The 18945-nt window shown below is 39.1% G+C and overlaps 1 protein-coding gene across 2 annotated transcripts in view; it reads left to right on the top strand.

The window, feature by feature from the left end:
- PTPN2 (protein tyrosine phosphatase non-receptor type 2) overlaps positions 1 to 18945 on the top strand; it is a 30971-nt gene that overhangs the window by 1793 nt on the left and 10233 nt on the right. For both annotated transcript variants that reach the window (XM_005153462.3, XM_013130128.3), the window contains exons 2-5: positions 729 to 819; positions 8457 to 8557; positions 9155 to 9253; positions 10404 to 10541. In XM_005153462.3, the coding sequence (XP_005153519.1) occupies positions 729 to 819; positions 8457 to 8557; positions 9155 to 9253; positions 10404 to 10541 (429 nt within the window). The remainder of the gene's footprint in view (positions 1 to 728; positions 820 to 8456; positions 8558 to 9154; positions 9254 to 10403; positions 10542 to 18945) is intronic.

Below are 18945 nucleotides of genomic sequence, written 5' to 3'. Positions count from 1 at the left end.
CATGCAAAGCTCCTCTCCAATCTGAATTAATGACTGAATAAATAATACTGATTTTCGCTTTTTTTTTTTAACAAAAGTATTTCTTGTGTAATATGCCTTATGTTACATCTGGCATCTAGTTTGTTTCTTTAATTTGTGCTGGCTGGAAGTGTTTAAAAACTGATTTTAGACCTAGTCTAGCATTGTTCCTTCATCGTGGGTCATGTTTAACTACAGCTGTATGGGTTGAACTGTCAAACCACCAAGAATCATCTTGTGGCTGCTTACATCAGCCATAAAATAATAAATTAGTTAATTTACTGTTGTGGGAACTTACGCTGCCAGTTGGTATAAAGGAGCTAGCAGTACACTCCTCTTAGTTCTGTCTGAGGCTCTTATTGCTGTGGGAGATAATGTGCAGTCTGAGGTAAGCTCTGAACATAATAAATAGCTGGGTCCTTTTTTTCCCCTATGATCCTGCTACGTCAGTTGCTTACCAGATTGTGCCTATGTTGCTTTGGTGTTGTTAGCCAAATGTGAGGAGATCTAATGGCAACAGCTTGGCCAAGAATGACACACGTGTTTTCTGAGTGAAAATAACGCTAGGTGTAGTAAAGGTTGATATAAAATGTTAATTATTAATAACCCTGATTAATTAGTAAGCTTGAAAGTCTTACAATAGGATGTGTAGAAACTGATCTTAATCAGCTGACAGGCTATAAGTAAATGGCATTTCTTGTGTTTTAAAGGAAATTCGACATAAATCCAGTGACTACCCTCACAGAGTTGCAAAATACCCAGAAAACAAAAATCGGAACAGATACAGAGATGTTAGTCCATGTAAGTATCTTTTCTGTAATTATTGCAGTAAACTTTCTAGACTTTGTTTATGTGGTCATTGTAGGGTTTGTATTTTTTTATTTCTGTAGACAACCTATAATAAATACAGTTTTTGTAACACATTAACAGAAGGGAGAAGAGTGTGCTGGTTAAACCATTACGCTGAATAGTGAATGAGATGTGATGAAAATCATGGTTATTATTATATACATCAATGTTTGTGAGCTGCAAGGTAATGTTTTTAAGATATTCATAAAGCAATATTAAATAGGTTTTTTTATCTGTAAAAAGAAAACAAAAACCAACGTGCTGAGCATAGAAATTAAGTTAATAAGCGTTGACTTTTTCTTTTTGGGCTAAATGATTCAGTACATTTATAAGACTGTGGATAAATGCCACTCACTTTCTACTGTTGCTTAAAAAATACTTGATATTTTGTTTTGTCTGTTCAGAAGAACATGTGTGCTTGAAGTTCTTAAATTTTCTCAACCAAATAGATTTGGTATGGAGTACTTCGTATTTTACTAACTGCCATAAAATGGCCTTTGTGACTTACGGATCTTGCATCTCAGGTGAAGACAGCTTTTTTTTTTTTTCCATCTCCTTTGCTACTGAGGTGTTGTGGACTTTCTTTCAACGTTTCAGCATTTACTTTAAGAACTGGCATCCTAAATTGTTATAAAAAGACATGGAAGTGAAAGATTACTGATATGTAGTTACAGTTGGAGAAAGCTATTGTAAATCATGTTCAAAAGGACTTGGAGGGGGGAACTTGTACAGTCTTAATTTTTCTACAAAATATTGAAGTTGGAACAGGTAAATCTTTTGTGTGTTCTTTAGCACGAAGTTTCCCAGAGCACCAAAGGCTCATAAAAGCCTTCTTGTTACTGGATCAAGAATTTTTGAAGGGTTGCTGGTGTATTGGGGCTTTTCGGTAGAGCCTAATCTGAATACCTATTGTAAGATTTGGGAAGTGCTGAACTCCTTGTTTCCAGTTCAAAGTTGCGGTAAAACAGCATGTGCGTAGTACTTCTCGAAATGCCACAGACTGGGTCTTGTGTTGAGTCACACTGGTCAGACGCAGTGCTGAGTGCTGCTCATCAGACTGCTGCCAGAAGGCACACTTGCCTTGTAGATTCACACGAAGGGGATCTAGTCTGGCTTAATGCTGAATCTCAGTACTGCACTCACAGCCTTTTTGCTGTGTCTGCAAGGCATTTCCCAGTATGGTTTGTTTGAAAAGCTTACAGGTCTGAAGAAGATGTCTCAAATTAGTCAAGGCTTAATAAGTTATGCTTGTGTGCTCAGTACAGGGAGCTAGGGTTCTGCTGGGCCTTTGTTGGTCTATGCAGAGGTACTTACATGTCCCAGGTTTGCTGTCCTGTTGCAGCACAGCATTAGCATCTTACTGGTGGTAAAGTAGATTATGTTGTAATTACTTTTTGTTTCATACCTAAATTGAGATGGGAGTTTTAAGAAGAGAAATTGGATTTGAACCTGTGAGACCCAAGTTCTATTCCTGGGTCCAATGTTATTTACAGCTTCTGTGGCAGAATCTGTATTCATGCATTTACCATTTCTTCCGTCCATGGATTTAATTTCTCAGGCACTACTGCAAAGAGAATGGCAGCTTACCTTTAATGTACTTGTGTTTTTTGTTTGTTTTTTAAATAGTGTTTCTAAAATAAATAAAATGTTGTTGCATTATTTAAGTAGCATCTCATAATGCCTGCAATAAGAGGTGTGACTTGTATTCATATCCTGTAGTTTTTTGGAGCTCAGAATTCTCTTTAATCATGACATAGCATGCCTTCTACAATAGTGAAGCGCACCAAACAGCTCTGCCTGGGCCATGGCAAAGCCTGCTTCTGAAATGCTTGTTGAGCCAGGAGGAAATTAATTATGTAATTGTATTAATCCCTGGACCCTGTGCAAGAGCAGAGAGGCACTTAGATAAAATCTAGCTTTGAAGTAGGAGTTGGGCTCAGGAAAGGGTTAGAGTCATTACATGTTGGTTTACATGGAGTATAACACAATGACTGAACTAAGATGGTGAACTATGCAAAGCACATATCCGTGTTTAGCATTTATAAAAGGTTTGAATTGGGTACCAACATAGTCTGCAGAGATGGGCACTAGGAGTAAGGCTGTACAAGGAGGACAGAGCAAAACACTGTGTTCAAACTAATTCCCATTGAATTTTACATCTGTGTCTTTTCAGATATGACTCATAATTGTTTCTGTAACAATGGTGAGAGTTGGGAAGAAAAATACACCTGAGAGGGAATACATGATAAATAGTATTGCAAGACAGCAGTAGTTCAGTTTCAGAGCAGCTGGGGTAAAAACTATGCAGTTTGGTCACTGTGGTGAACACATCTAATCGTGGGTGTTACGTAAGGAATTAGTGTTGCAGAAATGCAAGACAGCTCAGTCTTAAACAATCTTAACATCTTGGTCCTTTACTTTGTGAATTTTACTGCTCTCTAACAGTGTTTAAAAGAAAAATGGGGGTTGATACCGATAATATTCTCGGAGAGTCAAAGGCCCTCAGAACTAGCAGTTAAGCTTTTAAAATCTAGCTACTTAAACATATTGTAAGATGTAACATATAATTTAATTAAAATGTTTTGTTTCTCCATAGGGGTGAAAAAATGGTTTGATAATCTAGATAGGAACCAAGACAGTCTAAAATCTGAGGTGGTATGTCTGCAAGAGGAATTGCAGAGATTATTCTCTCCTATTGGATAGAGAATACAAGTGCAAGGAAAAATGCATTGGGTTGACTTGCCCCATTTTAACCATAATACACAGGACAGGTATACTGATGCCAATTCGTGTCCCTTACATGCATTTCTAGATAAAAGTTGATTTCTGTTGGCAGAGGAAGGCTCATCGTCTTTGCCCACTGCAGTTGAGTTTCACATTGTCTCAAGTTGCATAAATATTTTTGCTAGTGTCCAGTTTTGTTGGTTAAAGAGTTATGGTCCATGCAAGTCTGGTTGGGTAAAAGCCCTCAAGAGTTACTGCCTAGCCAAAAATAACAAGATTCTAAAGGTTTGCTATTAGTCTAGAATAGGGAGCAGAATATTTTGGCTACATAGTACTACTGAAACAGGAAGTTAATCTGAAATAAGTTTGGTTTGACAGCCAGTCATTTCCTGACAGATGAGACCATTTCTCAGAAAACATTGTTAGGAGAGGAAAATAACTTGCAAGATCATTCTTCTTCAGTGATAATTTTAATGAAACTCTAAGATTTCTGCGACTACTTTCCTTCTAAAGCTTATCCTTAGTTGGTATCCGGAGGTGTCTGGTGTCGGATTGACTGTAAACACCGTGAGAGATCTGCTTACTGTGTTCTCAGATTTAGAGGCAAGAAGGAAATCCCCTTGGCAAAATTAGCAGGATTTATTATTTCTTTTACCTTTTGCTTCTGGAAGGCAGGTGGGGGTTTACACACCTACCTAGTTTTTATCTTAAGCTTTCCTTTGTCATGTGGTATGTAGCCCAGTATCTTAGGTCATCGGGACATTTTCACCTCATAGGTCACATGGCTGTTGGAGGATCTTGAGAAGTAGTGATTGCTCTCACTTCTTCCTTTGGCCATTAGTAAACTTCAAGTTGAACCTTTTGACCATCACTTTACAGTTGTCACAGAGTATATGCCAGGGAGAGAGGAACATGAAGAGTACTGTGCTTTACAGGGAACAGAGCCAGGAGGGGGTGGGTTTGCACATAGTGCTGATTAATTGTCATTGCCAAAATGTTCCCTTTCTGTCCTGCATTTGTCTTGTGGATGTACTGAGGACAGAGAGTTGTTCTGTCTAATATAAGCCTACTGCACTTCTCGTTGTTCATCTTAGAAGCTGACATTAACGATTTTTATGATGTTATCTATTGATTCTCTAAAATATCTTGTTACCAGAAACATGGTATAAATAAACTCAACATGATGCTTTTTGTGATGCTTCTTTCTTCAGGGCTGGAGAAGAAATTATAGCACACACTGATGTAAACTTTACTGTATCTTAGGGTGTTTTTTCACAGTCCTGCTTGAAAGTGTAAGGATCCTGTGCAGTATTTATGCATATGTTTCAGTTATGAGCGAGGTCACGCTCTGTCCCTGGCAGTGTTGCAGGGCTTTGGGCAACCTGGTGTAGTCGAAGGTGTCCCTGCCTGTGGTTTGGAACTAGATGATCTTGTAAGATCCCTTCCAACCCAAACCATGCTGAGATCAATATGATGGCATTCATTGCGTACAATTAGTGGCAGGGTGGGGAAAAGTCACCTTGCCTTTCCTTTGCCTTAGGCTACCTCTGAAACTTGAGACTGTACATCTGGTGACAGAATATTGTAATTTGAATAATTTAGCAGCTCAGACTAGGTTTAGATCAGTGAAGGGGATTGGTTGGTAGGCAGGAAAGGGTCAGACTGGATCATTGGGATGGCTTATGGCTACATGTTTTGTTCATGACTTTCTTTAATCCACTAAGTAACATTTCACCCTTCTCTGTTGTTAATAGCTTTGTATTTAGGGAGCTAGAGACATCTCTTGGAGAAAAGGTAATTTTAAGTTATACAGTGGTCTCAGTTCTAGAAACACAGTTGTTTTCAAACATAAACCTGCCATTAACTAACTGCAAGAACTGTATGATGTAAAATGCCATACATTTCATATCTCAGTTTAACCGGGTATGTCATTTCCTTTTTAGCAGAGAGTGGGCAAATTGGTGTGTAATGTGAAGTCTTGGGCTTGTTTGAGACATGGGGAGTGTTGTCAATGATATCAGGGGGAAAGGGTTTCATTTGAAGTGGGTGATAAGGCTTTGCTATTGGACAGGGTCATTCTGGGAGTAGTTTTCTTAGTGTAGAAGCCAGAATGAGAAGCGTTTTTAGGGTTTCCATTTCCTTTTCAGGCTGCAGTTTGTTGGAATAGGGGAATTAGCACTTCAGAAAATGAGTACTGTCTGATAATTTTTAGTTGTTGTGGGCATGGCGACATTTAAGATAAAGATTTAAGATTGGAGGGTTTAAGACAGGTTTATCATTCATATAAATCTGAATACTTTGTAACTGGAAATGTTTTACATGCGGGAAATATGTTACAGCTAACTTGCTGTCAAAAGTTGGCTTGCTTCATCTAATTCAGAAGAGCAAGCCAAGGTTTGAATGAGGTTTCTAGGTCATTGTGTCCTTTAGGAAACTTTTTCCCTTGAAAGAAGAGAAGTCAATATATTCTAGTGGCTGTCTTTGTCTTGTGGAGTGTATGCCAGTGTGTTTGTAACATCGCCTGTTTCAGTTGGGGCGAGAGGGAAGGCTGTCTGTGCTTAGAATTAGTTGTTAAAAGGGCTTTAAAAAAGCTTTGTAGTGAATTACAGAGAATGTTTATAAAGAATGCTTTGTAAACATGAAAAATAAATGGAGTTTATAACAAGGAAAATATGAGGCTGCAAATGAGTGTAAGGATTACAGCAGGAAGCTTCACAGTGGCCAGGGCAGTTATTTCCTACTGGCAGCAGTACAGCAGCTGCTGCTGGGTGATGAAACTGTTAACAGCACTGTGCTTACGTCATCTTTCCGAGAACAGGAGTACCGGTATGTGTGATTTACTATAACAAGACCTTAAGTTTTTCCTGTTGGCAAATGACATGTAATATTTACAAAGGACTTGGTTTCTCTCCAGTAGAAACATTTCAGATAAAGTGATACATGAAAGGAAAAAGTAACACTTTCCTATCCAGACAAAATAATACAAGGAGACTTTACTTAAAAATGCACATGTGTCTAAATTTTACTGTGTCTTGGCTTTGATAATACTTTTTTCCTCATACAGAGGTATCGTAAATTGTTTTAAGACTCCTGAAAGTCAAGATGGTGTTGCCTTATTGCTGGAATGCTAATGAAAACAGATTAAACCAGTAATTTTCTCATACTTTAATATTAAAATAGCTTTTCAGCATATTTCTGTTCTCTGCACATTTGTGACTGCGTATAAAAGCTAGCAGCTAAAGGAGGCAGGACAGTAACCCCAGATCTCAGCTCTTAGAATATATATGTAATAATCTACTGTTGACTTCTTTCCTTGAATCCAGCCAAGATCCTCTTGTGACAGTTACCAATAGCAGATAGACGAGGGAGAGTATAAAAGCAGATCAAGACATAGTAAGTGTACTTTTCCCAGATTTTCAAACATATGGAAAGTATTTATAAAGTCTTTTGAGCAGTTCATAGAACAAGAGTCTTAATTCAGTATCTATTTTTTGATTCCCATTAGCTTTTTGCCGGACTGTGGTCATATTCATGGATTTCTCAAATAAACCTTGTGCTGCATTGACTGACTGATACAGGGACTCAGTCTGAGCTCTGCTGTCGTAGCTGCACTGAATGTGATACTTGGAAAAGTGTGCTGGCATTCTAATAGCAGCTGTGTTACCAGTCTATAGCCCGAGTAAGTTTTGTGAGTTAGACCAGGCAAATGTAGGTTAAAAACTGGCATTGCACTGTAATTCGTGCACAGCTCTGTCAGTTTCTTTATGGAATCTCTTCCATCACTTTCTGAAATGTGTAGAAGTCTCTTAAATTCAAGTTTGCTATTTTTTATTTACTCACAAGCAGCCTGTCTAGGCAGTCGAGCTTTGGGAGGTTTGCAGTCAGTCTCCTTTCCTAGCATACAGTTACGTACAAATTTTAAACTGAAAATGCAGTTTATTTAATACAATTCTAATAAACGGCTGAAGGATTACTTACTGTGAGCAAGTCTGATTACTTCAATGGCTCCTAGATGGTGATAAATCAGATACTAAAAGATTCTAGGAACAGCCACAGTGATTTTTTTATTATGCAGTGTTTTAGTACAACACTCTAATCTTTTTCATATTAATGTTAGAATTTTAAACTGAGTGTGCCTCTGCTGTAAATAGGGGAATTTTCTGTCTTGCCTGTGTAGTTGTGATGAGAGACTGAAACGGTGTAATTAGATTAGGCTTTATTTAACTGAAACATTTGTTGAAAAAGTACATTTTGCATGTGTCTCTTCTGTAGTATCCTTAATTTGTATAGTATTAAACAGTAAATTACAGGGGAAATTGAGTTGATTGAAGCTTGGTTTGAATTATTTCAAGTAGATTTATTTGTTTTTTTTAAGCCATGTAAGTTTGTGATTCTACCTCAATCTGTGAAGCTTAAAAAAATCTCGGAATTCTGAACTTAAAGGAAATCATGCAATGGAGTGACCTGGTGTGATAGGACAGAGTGTGGGTTGTGGTGCTGTTGTATTGAGGAAATGCAACTGTCAAAGGACTGCTGTGAGCATCTTTTGGCATGTATGGGAGGGTTGTTTTGGTTGGGTTTTCTCTTCCAAAAGACTGGATGTTACAAGTTTTCTGAGCAGCTTCTATTAAAAGTTAACAGAAATTACTCTGATAGAAGTAATAGATAGAAGGCTGAGGGAGCATAAGACAGGCAATTATTATAGTTACATGAGAAATTAGTTTCATGTATATTTGTAGTTTACCATTCATTTACTACTTCTGAGTTTACTTGTAGTTGCTTGTCAAACCTAAATTTGCCTGTTTGTTAGAGAGTATTCATCAAAATGGATGCATCATGAATTCTTTATTTTCTTTGAATTATAGATGATCATAGTCGTGTAAAACTGCAGAATGCCGAGAATGACTATATCAATGCCAGCCTAGTGGTCATAGAAGAAGCTCAGAGATACTATATTTTAACACAGGTAGGTAGTACTGTGTTATTACAGAGATTGAGAATCTGGAGGAGAGGGGTTGTACAGTTGTAATTTGTATTTGGATGACTCCTTGTCTCCATGAATTACATGTATTTCATATTGACTGCCTGTTTGATCTAGTTGTAAACACAGTATTTTGTATTTTAAGAAAAATTTAAAGGGAATATTTAATTATTAATATACTGCATATAAAGCTGTTTAAGTATTTCTTGCTCTTTTCACTTCTTTTGGAAATAGGTTGCAACAATTACTTTTACTCTTTATTTCATCTTGTACGTTCTGAGCATGCCTGCAGTAGTTTTTCTCCTAAAAGCACAAGAATATTGATGCCCAGGCTGAAACATCCCTTCCTTGAGTTTTAATGGGTTTTTTGGGATTGTTTTGTTTTTTAAGTAGTGGGCTGGTTTGTGCAGTGTGGTTGCTTTCTTGCTTGTCATTTCTGACATTCTATTAATAATTTGTTTAAACTTTTCAGAGGAAGGCTTTTTCCTGCTCCACGCAGTGAACTATTTAACTGTATTCAGACACTGCTTACTTATACATTCTTACACCCATTGTTTGTTTTTTTTTTTCTTTACTACACAGGGTCCACTACCTAATACATGTTGTCATTTTTGGTTAATGGTATGGCAGCAACAAACCAAAGCAGTTGTTATGCTGAACAGAATTGTTGAAAAAGAGTCGGTAAGTAATATTAGATCTAAAGTTGCAAAGTAATCTATGTAATTTTAGTACAGTTAAGCAGTGATTGTTATGCTAAAAGAGCGGTTGAACTTTCTCACCACTGTACATCATAATATGTGTTTAATATTACGTTAAAGTGATGCTTTAAAGCTGAGACACAAAATTCAGTCTGGCAAAAGCAGCATCTGCTAGATACGCGTTCAGAAAGGTGAAAGGAGGATGTACAGTTTGAAACAAGGTGGAGTAGAACCAGTGTAAGATGCTCTAGAACAAAACAAAAGATGGGAGAACAAACTTGAATTAAGTATTTTTAGATTATTTTTTCTAAATCTGTCAAAGTTGTATATTTATCCTGAAGTGATCTTAACTGTTTGTAACTATGAATGCAAGCTGCTGCCCAGCAGCTGTCAAACTGATCTAGTTACTTCAAGCTGGTGGTATACGTGCAAATACACAAATCTTCCGTTATGATGTAGTTTTTCTGCTAATGTGCCTAAGCCCACTGTGGATTTTAGGTATAAATGCATGTCACTTTGTATTTATTTAGGATTCTTCGTCAGAGTAGATTTGTTAGTAAAAAAGATTTTGAGTCTGTTAAAAACTTGCTTATTTTCTCATGCAAAAATTACCCTACAGGAAGTTTGAGTGCAGGGCAGGAGGAGTAAAGGGCAAGGGACAGTCTTGCATTACTTCGTTAGTTCATTCCTTTGTTTCACAAGAATCTTCCAGTGCTGAGCAAGCCTTGGGAAAACTGGATGGATGTGTTACATCAGTTATGTAAATCTGCAGGTGTGCACATCAGAAATGGAAGGGGGAGATGTTGAAATAGCTGAGTAAAGATCTCTGTTCTCTGTATAGAATGAGGGGGAGGAGAGGGAAAAGGGTTAAGGTATATCTTAACATGTTAACCCTGTGATGAAAGAAAGCACAAACATAAATCTGGAATGCATAAGTCATTGAAAGAGTTGTAGTAACTTCACTGTGAACATTATGGACTTGGAGAATTCCTCAAACTGTGAGCAGGTACTCAAGTCTGCTGTATTGATTAATGTGGTCTGAATCTGCTCATGTGAAGGCCAATATTAGGACACTTAACCAGGCTTTTTTTTTTTGTTTGTTTTTTCTCTCCTTCTGAAAAAACCTCACTTAGGTGAAGTGTGAACAATACTGGCCAACAAAAGAAGAAGAAGTTATGACATTCAGTGAAACAGGTTTCCGTGTGAGGCTAGTATCTGAAGACGTCAAATCGTATTACACAGTACATCTACTGCAATTAGAAAACATCAATGTAAGCTTTTCTCAGTCTGCATAGCTGATGTTCCTGGGCTTAAGTATCTACTGAAAACTGTTTAGCGTATGGGCAGTACAGATTTCGTTGAGCTTTTACACTGAAAACTTTAAGGCACTTTGCTTCGGATAATGTTGAAGATGTATGTGTGGCATGTGAATGAGCTAGACCTGAATTAATCTGTGCATTAAAGGAGATAAGAGCTTCTGCAGTTTTACTTATATTTTTCATTTGGCAGTACCTTAACTTGCTGAATTGTAATTAATAGTAGTGGTGATTCTAAGAGGAGCTCTAAGAAACACCCTGCAAGGAGGTACCTAGGAGAAATTCCAATTTCTTTTGAATATCAGGAATCAGACTCAGTAATTGCTGTTTGGTTTTGGTTTGGGTTGTTTGATTGTTTGTTTGTTTAAATGGATCTTTAATTTTCCATATAATTCAGTCTAGGTATCTTAAGGTTTTTTGGGGGAGGGGTGATTACCACCTGTAGATAGGTAACTTTATCTCCTCTTGCTTACCTCCCCTTTTGCTCCACAGGACCAACCATCCTTTTATCTTAAAAATTAAGCACTTTGACAATTTAATCAAGCTAAGCTCAAAAAAATTGTTCCTGGCCTGAGCTTGGGTTGGAATTTGCTGCTTCTGTTTCAGAGCTGAAGACAGAATTGAAGAGCTTGTCTGTTTGTTCCAGCTATGTCTTGTAAGATATTCTCTCTCCCTATAAACCTTGCCTTATATTAATTGAAAGTGCTACTATGGCAAGTTTTATTCAAGGTTGTCTTGTCAGTGGATTTGGGAAAGGAAAGCTTGAAGATGTTCCTTTGCATGTTGTTTTAATCATTAATTAACACTGATATATTTGGTCAAAATTATTTGAATTTATAGTAACTATTAATGGTACTTTGAGATGTTTGTTAATTTGAAACCTCCCTCATGAGATCAGCATGGTAAAACATGTCAAGTTGTTCCCTTTCTAGTCAGTGTAAGAAGAGCTTTATTCTGTCGTACTGATGTGGAGAAATTCTGTGTAGTTGTTTGGTTTTTGATAGTGAAGGCAAAGAAAAGAGGAGTAGTGCTTGCATGCCAATGCTTGAGAAACAGTGACTTTCCTTTTTGGAAAGCTAAGGCAATTTTTCCTAAGTACCAAAAAGACTTGTTTTTTTGGAATGCTTTTTTCTGGCTGATGTTGGCCCCCCTAATCTTAAACTTCCTATTTCTGAAGGATGCCATTTTTATCCTGTGTGTATGTTTGGACGTAATGTTAATTGGAAAATGCAGAAATCCTTTGAGGAACAGCACAACATGTGCTATAGTGGGCTTTGGAGCTGGAGCTATTGAGCAGTTAGATTTCATGGTTTGCTTTGGAGTGGTAATGCAGGCCCATCTGCTGTACAGAGTTTGTGTGTCATGTAAACCAGTTTCACAAACACTTGGCAAATTTACTGTACTGATTTTTATTTTAATGCTCTAGTGCTTCTGTAAGGCTCCATGAATATTAACTCCGAAAAAGTTTTTACATGGAACAGTTACAAGAAGTAGAACATACTTGGTTACTCCAACAGAAAGACTGCATAGTTTCTAGAACAACACTGTGAATGTTAAGTGCAGTCTTCTGTAAGGATTTGATAATTATACCATAAAATTTGTAGGAAATGAGTATTGACAGTATTGTGAAATGTGAGCTTAAGTATGTTTATATAAGTTCTTTTGGAGGGGATGTTGGTGGAGGCAGGGCAGTAAGACATTTAGCCGCTTGATGCCTGAACCGTAAGATGAGTCATGAACAAAATACACTCTGAATTCCAAGGATACTTACATTTTAGTATTTCCTTGAAAACAAAGAGAACTAGAATTGTCTTTACAAGACAACCGCTCTGAGCTAAAGTAAATTTGTTTTACTACAACAAATCTCTGTAATAGATATGTATTTCGCAGAGGTTTGTATGAAGAGTGAAGTGCTTGTTTAATGTTTGTTTGGGTATTTGGTTGGTTTTGGTGGTGGTGGTTTTGTTTTCTGTTAAAGGCCAGTTAGAAGTAAAGGTTGGACAGGGGGGCTGGAGGGGGGTGGGGTGGGGCAGTGTTGTTTAGGATTAGATCAAAGCATTTGGTGGTTTGGTTTGTTTATATCTGTTCTAGGCAAAGAGTTCTTTTAGCTGTTGGGACTAGTGTAGTCCAATAATGCTTTGGAGAGGAGATTTGGGTGGATTGGAGAGGAGAGGTAGATTTTGGTATCTTTCCGAAAGTTTTGAAAATACTTCTAACATGCTTTGTCTTAGAATCATAGAATCATAGAATAGTTAGGATTGGAAAGGACCTTAAGATCATCTAGTTCCAACCCCCCTGCCATGGGCAGGGACACCTCACGCTAAACCTTATCTCCCAAGGCTTCATCCAACCTGGCCTTGAACACTGCCAGGGATGGAGCATTCACAACCTCCCTGGGCAACCCATTCCAGTACCTCACCACCCTTACAGTAAAGAATTTATTCCTTATATCCAATCTAAGCCTCCGCTGTTTCAGTTTCAACCCATTACCCCTTTCCTATCACTACAGTCCCTAATGAAGAGTCCCTCCCCAGCATTTTTATAGGCCTCCTTCAGATACTGGAAGGCTGCTATGAGGTCTCCACGCAGCCTTCTCTTCTCCAGGCTGAACAGCCCCAACTTTCTCAGCCTGTCTTCATAAGGGAGGTGTTCCAGTCCCCTGATCATCCTTGTGGCCCTCCTCTGGACTTGTTCCAACAGTTCCATGTCCTTTTTGCATTGAGGGCACCAGAACTGCACACAGTACTCCAAGTGAGGTTTCACGAGAGCAGAGCAGAGGGGCAGGATCACCTCCTTTGACCTGCTGGTCACGCTTCTTTTGATGCAGCCCAGGACACGGTTGGCTTTCTGGGCTGCAAGCACACACTGAAGCTGGCGCATGTTTATTTTCTCATTGACCAACACCCCCAAGTCCTTCTCTGCAGGGCTGCTCTGAATTTCCTTTTTGCCCAACCTGTAGCTGTGCCTGGGATTGCTCCGACCCAGGTGTAGGACCTTGCACTTGTCATGGTTACACTTCATGAGGTTGGCATCAGCCCACCTCACAAGTGTGTCAGGGTCCCTCTGGATGGCATTCCTTCCCTCCAGTAGTATCAATCAAACCACACAGCTTGGTGTCATCAGTAAACTTGCTGAGAGTGCAGTCAATCCCACTGTCCATGTCACTGACAAAGATGTTGAACAAGACCGGTCCCAACAGTGATCCCTGAGGGACACCACTCATTACTGGTCTCCAGCTGGACATTGAGCCATTGACCACAACTCTTTGAGTGCGGCCATCCAGCCAGTTCTTTATCCACCAAGTGGTCCACCTATCAAATTGATGTTCTCTCCACTTTAGAGACAAGGATGTCAGTGTGGGACAGTGCCAAATGCTTTGCACAAGTCCAGGTAGATGACGTCAGCTGCTCCACCCCTGTCCATCAGTTCTGTAGCCCTGTCATAGAAGGCCACCAAATTGGTCAGGCAGGATTTCCCCCTAGTGAAGCCATGCTGGCTGTCACCAAGCACCTTGTTGTTTTTCATGTGCCCTACCATGCCTTCCAGGAGAATCTGCTCCCAGATTTTGCCAAGCACAAAGGTGAGATTGACTGATCTGGTCTTACTGGTAATTATTTCATAATTTCCTTATTTTTTGCGTGACCCAGTCTACATTTTAGAATACAGAAACTTAGGGCTGCCTTTCCACTATGGTTCACTGGGTATACTCCCATTGTTTTGTTGGTGATAGTTCTCAGCCCTTCTGAAAGTTGACCACTGCTCTCTGCTGCAATTGCAAAGACTGACTGTGAAGGCTTCCACAAACCTTTGCCTCCGTTTGAAGATAGGGTAGAAGGAAAATACTGTGCTTATGTGAGGAGTTTATAATGACTTATACGTGAACCTATTGCACATCTGTGATTTGAAGCAAAGTCTCCTGGGGTACTGGAGAGGTGACAGATATTTATGAGAGCCTTCTGTTAAATCTGTAAAGTAACCTGACTGAATGGGGTTGCTAAGTTTTGAGTCAGTGTTATGGGAGAGTTGTTAGGTACTGACAGGTAACTTCTGGAAGACTCTATCTTGTGTTGAATGTGTATTTTTATATTACTCTTTATTGCTGCTTTTAACTTTTCTTGTCACAAATATAAGTCTTGTCTTTAGATTAGGGAAACTTGTTTTCAGTGCTTTCTGATGCAGCAACCCAGATAGCTAGGAGAAAGATATGACACATAATGAATGCTTATAAGCAAAATCTTGGTACCAATGTAGTGGATAATTCAGGGAAGTTATGGCATGGAAAATGAGTACTGGGAAACCAGGGATTAACTGGGTGAGGAAATAGAACAGTGGAAAGGAACCGAAATCGCCGAAGGAACCAAAATTGCCGAAGGAACCTTGATGTATCTCAGACTGGGTTCCTAGAAATAAGAATAAAGCAACTGAAAGAGTGGTTTGCAAAGAAAATATTTACTGGAGGAGAAAGGACTAGAAGAAATGAATTAGATTTGATGTGACACTGCTGGTATGATACTTTAGAGTAAGGACCATTAATAAACCCCAAATAGAATCTTGAGTCCTCTGCAAATAGCTAATACTTGGAAAAACCCATTAGCAGAACGGATTCTCAGTGTAGCCCCAGGCCTTTTTGTGTGGCTATTGCTGTCAGACTGAGGTGACACAAGACTGCTTAGCGGTTCTCACTGTCTGGTCCTGTGGATGAACCAGGAAGAGATGGTCTAGTTCAAGAAGATAAGATTTACTTTGCTGCTAGTTTAGAATGTCCAAAATGTTAAATGTTGTTTGTGGAGGTAAGCAATCTAATGGCAAGTGATGTTCTGGGATCTGGTGGTACCTTTGTATATGGATGTGTATATGTATGTAATTCCTGTAGTGTTTTGAAGAGATTTCTGAAACATGGGGTATGCTTGCTTTTAAACTTGTGGGTTGTCCTCATATCACTTCGTCAGACTGCAACAGGGATTAATTTTGGTCTTTATGATCACAGAAATAAGACTGAGATGTAGTAAAGGTACTGGCATCTAATACGGAAGGAGAACCCTGGGCTTACTTGAAAGTCAGGTGTTCTGCAGCTTCAATGGGTAAAACTATTACCACATTGACTTAAAAGAATATGCACTAGTGTGTGGAAAAAACTCAGGATGTTTGTGAAGATTATTTGGCCCAGTTACTATCCTTTCCATTTTTATGTACATATTTTAAAACCATATTGCCAAGCATTTGCTCATTAGAGTGAGCAAATAGAAAAGGTTGTTGTAAGAGTTAATTGAAGATTTTGAATTTCAGTGCTTAGAATACTGTCCTTACAGCATGCCTTCTCATTTTGATGTAATCAAATTAGTAGTTAATGCACTTAAGGCATGATCATTAAATCAGGACCACTATGTGGTTGTAGATGCACTTTATACCTTCATATGTTAGACCATTTCAGTAGTGCTTAAACTGTGAAATGAAGGATTTTATAAGGAGTGTGTGAAATTTGACAGACCAGCATTTCACCTGTTTTACTTCACACTTGAAGGCATCAACTTCCTTTGAGTGTTTTGGTAGTATTTTATTCCACATTCATACTCTCAGGCGACTGAACAACCTAAAGTCGTTTTAAGATTTGTGTACATTTTTGATTTGAATGATTGGATAGTCAGTGTAAAAATGTTCTTGTTTTGAGACAAGCTAATCTAATGGCATCATATTGTTTTTCTGTTCAAGTCCTCATGTGGATGTCTGCTTGTAATCTGGAGCACGGCTTGTGGCTTAGTCATCCTCTGATGATGCTGTTAGTGGGGATTTCCAGCAATCAGTGGAGAACTGTATAGTGTGGTGGTAACTATCAGCTGTAGCTATGTTAGTTATTTACTGACAGCTTATCCCTGTAGTTCATGAAACTTTTACTAGAATGGTTTGCCCCATTTTCTTGAAAAGTTGTTTGTTTATATGGTGTCCCATGATTATTCAATGATTTTTATTTTTGGTACGTAGTCTTAGAGGATAAATCTTGGAAGAATATCTTGTGGTTCTAATAGAATAAGCTGTTCCCTGTTAGAACATAGGGAAAATTTTAGATTATTCCTTGACTGTTGAAGTCCATCTCTTTTTCTGTAAATAGTTATCTAGGCTCCTGATAACACTTTAAATAAAATTAGTTGTTCTTTAAATTTGAATTTCTGTCCATTGACAGTTGTGAATCCTTAGCAAGCCAAACTTTTTCTCATTACAGCCCTGCATCACTTCATTTAAGTGATAGATGTGGTGTGCAGCTCAGTGATGTGGGAGGCCTTTAAGAAAGGGTGGTACAGATGCTCACAAAGACAGTATTTCAGCTGTACAGAGGACTGCCAAGCACCACTTGAAAGAGACATTCTGTTTAAGAGAGAAAATGTGGGAGGTTTGAAGTATTTGAATGGGATTTGGCCATATGATTAGAAACTGCTGGCTCAAAGGCGATCAGCTAGTTCCGGGGCACTGACATGGGACTCCCGGAGAAAGATGTAGAGACTTGGTCTTTTTAAACTGAGCTAAAGAGATGGGGAACTGTAGGATGGATAATGCCTTCTTATGGGGAGGAAGAAAAAGGTAATTCTGTGATCTGAAGCCAGATGAGATGTACAACAGCACTGTTTAATTTCTCCTTTAGAAATACCTGGTTTTGGATTAGCCTATGAGCTGGGTGACAGTTGGCAGTGTGCTTGTAGCACTACTGTTTTGGGGTCTTTTGAAGACGATGCTAGTGCTTGCGACAGTATGGAATCTAGGAAAAACCTTTTCTATAGATAAGGGCATTTTTTCCTTGAGGTCTAAAGAAGTCTTTCATCTGGAATGCTATTTTAGGAATCCTGAGAGGGAGAGTATCAATTACAATTTCAGAGGATCATTTAGATTCACAAGAACCAACTTTAACCTTTGGTTTACCTAGTATGTGTGTTCAGCTGATCTCTCCAGTTTTCCTCTTAATTTTGTTTGCAAATTGATGTTGTTTTTCTTACAAATAGAAGAAATTGGTTAAGAGTGTTGCTTTCTCTGAAATTCTGTAATTTCATAAAATCATAGAACAGTTTGGATTGGAAGGGACCGTGAGATCATCCAGTTCCAACTGCCTGCCATGGGCAGGGACACCTTCCACTAGACCAGGTTGCTCAAAGCCCCATCCAACCTGGCCTTGAACACTGCCAGGGATGGGGCAGCCACAGCTTCTCTGGGCAACCTGGGCCAGTGCCTCACAATCCTGATGGTGAAGAGCTTCTTCCTCATATCTAATTCAGATCTGCCCTCTTTCAGTTTAAAGCCTTTCCCCTTTGACCTATCTCTAGATGCCCTTGTAAAAAGCCTCTCCCCAGATTTCTTGTAGGCCTTGTTTAGGAACTGAAAAGCTGCTCTAAGGTCTTTCTGGAGCCTTCTCTTTTCTAGGCTGAACAACCCCAGCTCTCTCAGCCTGCCTTGGTAAAACAGGTGCTCCAGCCCTCAGGCCATCTTTGTGGCCCTCCTGTGGAGTTGTTGGTGTAACATTTACCAATAGGAGAGAATAAACTGCAGTTTCTGTTGCAGACATACCAACTGGGTACTGCAGGTGGCGCCTCAATGAGAGTGAGCGAAGGGGGAGAATCACCTCCCTCGACCATGCTGGCCACACTGCACTTAATAGAGCCCAGGACATGGGTGGCTTTCTGGGCTATGAGCACATGCTGCTGAGTCATGTTGGGCTTCTTGTCAACCAACACCCCCAAGTCCTTCTCCTCAGGGTTGCTGTCAGTCCATCCTCTATCCAGTCTTGTATCCATGCTTGCCCAGGTGCAGAACCTTGTGCTTGGCCTTGTTGAACTTCACGAGGTTTGTGTTGGCCCTCCTCTGAATCCTGTCAAGGTCCTTCTGGATGGTATCCCTTTTTTTCCAAGCATGTTGACTGCACCTCTCAGCTCGGTGTTATCAGCAAACTTGCTAAGGGCACCTCAGTCCCACTGTCCATGGCACCAACAAGAATGTTAAATAGCACTGATCCCAATACTGGTGCCTGAGGAACACCACTCATCACTGACTTCCACTTGGTTATCGATCCAGATTCCTTATAAAAAACGTATCTCCTTCATGATTTTTAAATAAATGGATAATTTCAGTTGATAAGTGAGTTAATTCATTAGTTGAAAAAATAGGACAGAATCCCACTAGGAAGATGGCAGTTGAAAATACAAACTGTTTCTAATGCTTTGTTACAAGCAAGAAAAGGCAATCCCATTGTATTTGTACAATTTAGGCCTCGATAGATCTTTTTCCTCTTTCAAATCTTACAGTTGACTCATTTCCAAATACGATAAATCAGATTCTGTTGTCCTTGTTGAGCTCTTAGCCAAAAGACAAAATATTCCTG

The sequence above is a fragment of the Melopsittacus undulatus genome, chromosome 1 (assembly GCF_012275295.1).
Source record: "Melopsittacus undulatus isolate bMelUnd1 chromosome 1, bMelUnd1.mat.Z, whole genome shotgun sequence".
Classification (NCBI taxonomy): Eukaryota; Metazoa; Chordata; class Aves; order Psittaciformes; family Psittaculidae; genus Melopsittacus; species Melopsittacus undulatus.
This window is presented reverse-complemented; position numbering and strand designations above follow the sequence as displayed.